The sequence below is a fragment of the Psammomys obesus genome, unplaced genomic scaffold, assembly GCF_907164565.1.
Source record: "Psammomys obesus unplaced genomic scaffold, mPsaObe1.curated_primary_1811, whole genome shotgun sequence".
In the NCBI taxonomy this organism is placed as follows: Eukaryota; Metazoa; Chordata; class Mammalia; order Rodentia; family Muridae; genus Psammomys; species Psammomys obesus.
In genome coordinates, this window is record NW_026592710.1 from 534,441 (window position 1) to 538,448 (window position 4,008).

At 62.5% G+C, this 4,008-nt stretch overlaps 1 protein-coding gene across 2 annotated transcripts; it reads left to right on the forward strand.

Annotated features, from left to right (window-relative positions):
* The first annotated feature begins 767 nt into the window (after nucleotides 1-767).
* Nucleotides 768-3,285, forward strand: Mmp23b (matrix metallopeptidase 23B). 2 transcript variants are annotated; one of them, XM_055615165.1, is made up of 8 exons: nucleotides 768-955; nucleotides 1,386-1,513; nucleotides 1,582-1,721; nucleotides 1,788-1,955; nucleotides 2,356-2,520; nucleotides 2,604-2,714; nucleotides 2,833-2,959; nucleotides 3,058-3,285. In XM_055615165.1, exons 1-8 carry the CDS (start codon nucleotides 779-781, stop codon nucleotides 3,230-3,232), a joined length of 1,191 nt encoding a protein of 396 aa, XP_055471140.1. In that variant the 5' UTR covers nucleotides 768-778; the 3' UTR covers nucleotides 3,233-3,285. The 2 variants fall into 2 exon arrangements, with proteins under 2 accessions (XP_055471140.1, XP_055471141.1); XM_055615166.1 differs by having other exon boundaries at nucleotides 2,371-2,520.
* The last annotated feature ends 723 nt before the right edge of the window (nucleotides 3,286-4,008 follow it).

Consider the following 4,008-nt stretch of genomic DNA (forward strand, 5'->3'; position numbering starts at 1 on the left):
CAACACGGAAGACTGGGAGGGAGGCGTTCCGGTAAAGCCCTCAGCCACCGCTTTCACCCTGCCCGCCCTGCTCCACCCCGGGTGCCATGGTGCCACCAGCCGTCCGGGCTAGCCTTCGGGCTTGACCCCAGGCAGAACTGTGCCAGAACACCACACTGGGTTCCTATTACCCCCTCTCTGAGCGGGAATGCCAGGTGTTGGCACCCTCCCCACACCCTCCGCTCTGGTCCAAGGAGAGCATCCTCTGGCCAAAGCAGACGCTTTCCCAGGTGCTGTAAGGACTCTCACAGGCCTCCTCCCCGTCTTTCCTGAGGCCCCTTTCCTACTGCAGTCTCTCCGCTTTGCCCGCTCAAACCTCCCCCCCTTCTCATTGCCACGTCCCCTCGCTCTGCGTTCCCTGCTGGCGGGTACGCTGGTTACACTCAGCGGGGGTGGGGGGCAGAACCGAGGCGTCCCTCGGATTTCATTGTAGGTCCAGGGGGTTGAGGGGAAAAGCCGAAGGTCATTCAGCCCCAGTCAAGCGGGCCCCTTCCCCAAATCCGAGCCTCGCTTTACCAGCCGTTTCTCAAACTCTGATAGACGCGACCCTACCAGCCCACGCCTGCGAGCCCACTAGGGGATGCCGGACGGGCCCGCGCCGCCGGGTCCTCCCCCGCGCTATAGGGCTGTAACTTGAGCCGCCCGCCGCCGGCCCCCTTCCCACTCCGCCCCGGCCCTGCGGTCCAGGTCCCTGCGTCGTCGCTGCCCCTTGTGGCTCTGAACCGACCGCCACTCTGCCATGGGCTGCCGCGCCGGCGTCCGCCCGGAGGCGCCCGGCGCTGCGCAGGGCCTCCGGCTGGGGGCGGCCCTGGGCGGCGCGTGCCTTCTCTCGGCGCTGGTGCTGCTGGAGTGGCTGGGGGCTCCGGCAGAGACGGTCTGCGCCGCCGCGGCTGGGCTGAGCCGCCTGGAGGGCCAGGTGCGAGGGGCGGGGCAGCACCGAGGGCGACCAGCGGCCCTGCCGAGGGGCCTGTGGGCGCCGCACGCCCGGAGGAGCAGTGGTCGCTGGAGGTGGAGGCAGCGGCCAGCGCTGCCCACTCCCACCGGCGGTTTTCAGTCTTAGTCTTCGGGTTTTCGAGACAAGGTTCCTCTGTGTAGACCACCTGGCCCTGCCTCCAGGCATTAAAGGCGTGAGCCAGCCCACCACGACTGGCCCAGCTCCCACCTGCTCTTAACTCACCGCGCCTGGGTGAAAGCAACTCCTTCAGGGTAGAAAAGTGAAAAACTCAACAAACTATGGAGGGGTCACCCATAGCCCCCATCCGCTCCATTCCCTAACAGTCCGCTGTCAGCAACGCTGGGTCTGGGCTGTTCCTCCTGCCTCCTCACATCCGCCCTCTTCCTGCCAGGGAAACCTGGACGCACCAAACTCCACGGCGCAGGCCCCCAGCCCCTCGGCCACGCTGAAAGCCCGAAGACGGCGCTACACGCTGACCCCCGGCAGGCTGCGCTGGGACCACTTCAACCTCACGTACAGGTGCTGCCGGTCGGGGGGCGGGCGGCCGGGTGGGTCAGGCTGCAACTCAGGCACCGCCCGCTCCCCAGGATTCTCTCCTTTCCTCGGAACCTCTTAAGCCCCGAAGAGACGCGGCAGGGCCTGGCCGCGGCCTTCCGCATGTGGAGTGATGTTTCCCCGTTCAGCTTCCGCGAGGTGGCCCCAGAGCGTCCCAGCGACCTCCAGATAGGTGGGTGACGGGCGCCCCGGCCCCGGCCCGCCCCACGGGTGCCGCTGCAGCCTTGCGTCTCCCTAGGTTTCTACCCCGTCAACCACACCGACTGCCTGGCCTCCGCTCTGCACCACTGCTTCGACGGGCCCACGGGGGAGCTGGCGCACGCTTTTTTCCCTCCCCACGGCGGCATTCACTTCGACGACAGCGAGCACTGGGTCCTGGGCCCCACCCGCTACAGCTGGGAGAAAGGTGACCTAACTCCTTGGTTTGGCCTCCTGTTTGTTGGGGGCGACTTTCTCTCCACTGCAGGGGCTACGGGGGAAAGGCTTTGAGGCAGGAAGGATTTCCTGGGGCTGAGTATTTGGGCGGCTATCGGGGTCAAGCAATCAAGGAAGAGCAGCTCTGAGTCTCACAGGCCCGAGTCGTCCTCCCCAGCCCCCCTCCACATGCCACTGGAGAGGGAGTTGCATTCCTGAAGGCCAAGCTCACAGCCTAGGCCGGGAACATGCTTATCTTCCTTGGCTGTAAGCTAAGGGTAAGGGTGGCTTGCAGCTGGGCTCCTGAGTCAGCTTCAGTGCTGGGTCTCCTGGAGCAAGGCTGGGAGAGGAAGGGCTGCGGGCTCCCGAGCACTAAGCCACCGGGCCCACAGGCGTTTGGCTCACAGACCTGGTGCACGTGGCAGCCCACGAGATTGGCCATGCCCTGGGCCTAATGCACTCACAGCAGGCTCGGGCGCTCATGCACCTCAATGCCACACTGCGAGGCTGGAAGGCGCTGTCGCAGGACGAGCTGTGGGGATTGTACCGACTCTATGGTGGGTGTAATGGGGCCGGGGGGTTGGGGGGTGGGCAGGACAGGACTCTGGGCAAGCGCCGAGCCATATTGCCTTCCTGTTAGGCTGCCTGGACCGGCTTTTTTTGTGTGCACCCTGGGCACGAAAAGGATTCTGTGATGCCCACCAGAGGCTCATGAAGAGGCTGTGCCCCAGAAGCTGTGACTTCTGTTATGGTGACTGAGGTTCAGATGGGGTTGAGTGGGGGGTCTCTTGAGCTCGGCCTTCTCTCCATCTTGGGCCTGGTTTGATGGAGGTGAGCACTGACAAGGTGTTTCGCCATTCTCTCACTAGAATTCCCATTTCCCACTGTGGCTGCCACCACATCACCCACCAGAATGAAAACAAGGTTTGTGAGAGAGGGTAGGAACATGACCTTCCGCTGCGGGCAGAAGATCCTAAGCAAGAAAGGCAAAGTATAGTGAGTAGCCAGCCTGGGGCTCCCTGGGATACCCTGGTGGGCTTATCTTGGCGCCCTGGGCACAGGAGGGCAGGCATGCAGAAACCTCCCTCCTGCAGCTGGTACAAGGACCAGGAGCCCCTGGAGTTCTCCTACCCGGGCTACCTGGCCCTGGGTGAGGCACAGCTAAGCATCATCGCTAACGCAGTCAACGAGGGCATCTACACGTGTGTGGTACGCCAGCGCCGGCGCGTCCTTACCACCTATTCCTGGCGTGTCCGAGTGAGGAGCTGAGCCTGCGCACAGCCTCTGCTGGAGCCAGCAGATAAAACACTTTCTCTCCAGTGTCTCTGTGCTGATTCATGGGAAGAGGGAAGGCCAGTCGCTGTCCATCTGAGGTTGGGGGCCCTGGGGTCCGTATTTCCGCAAAGCCCTTTGTGGTGAAAACATAGTCCACTGCGCAAGGGCGTTGCCGCAGCGGGGTAAAATAAAGCCGGGGTGTTAGCATCAGCTGGAGTGTGTGGAGAGGATGTGGATGAGCCGGCCCCAGGCGAGATGTCAGTGTGAACAGGGAATGGAGGCCAAGAACCAGCTCAGGCAAAGGTAGAGGCCCAGTAACTAACTTCCTCAGCCAGATTGGAGGGGGATCAGGGTGAGGGGAGTGAAGAGCTAGACAGCAGGGAAGGCGATGGCATGTGTGATGGAAGAGCAAGACTGCATCCAGCCTGGTTGTATCAATCAGTCTGTTCACTCAGGTCTGCGCAGCTCGCAGTCCCCTATCCCAGGCACCTACCGGACCAGCTGGGAGCACTGTGCTGGAAAAAGGACATAGCAGAGCTTCCTCCAAGAGCAGCTTACTACTTAAGACTTACATGAACCTCACGTATAAAAACCCACTGTGCTCAAGTTCCCACACACTTGGTCTGTGTAGGATGGTGTCAGCTGAGACAGCCCAGTGAAAAGCAAACAACCATGCTCCAGACCAGATCCAACTGTGGGAAGGGTTGGCATCTACTCCGCACCTGTAGACAGCCGCCCTCTCTCACCAGGCAAGTTAGACACCCATCTCC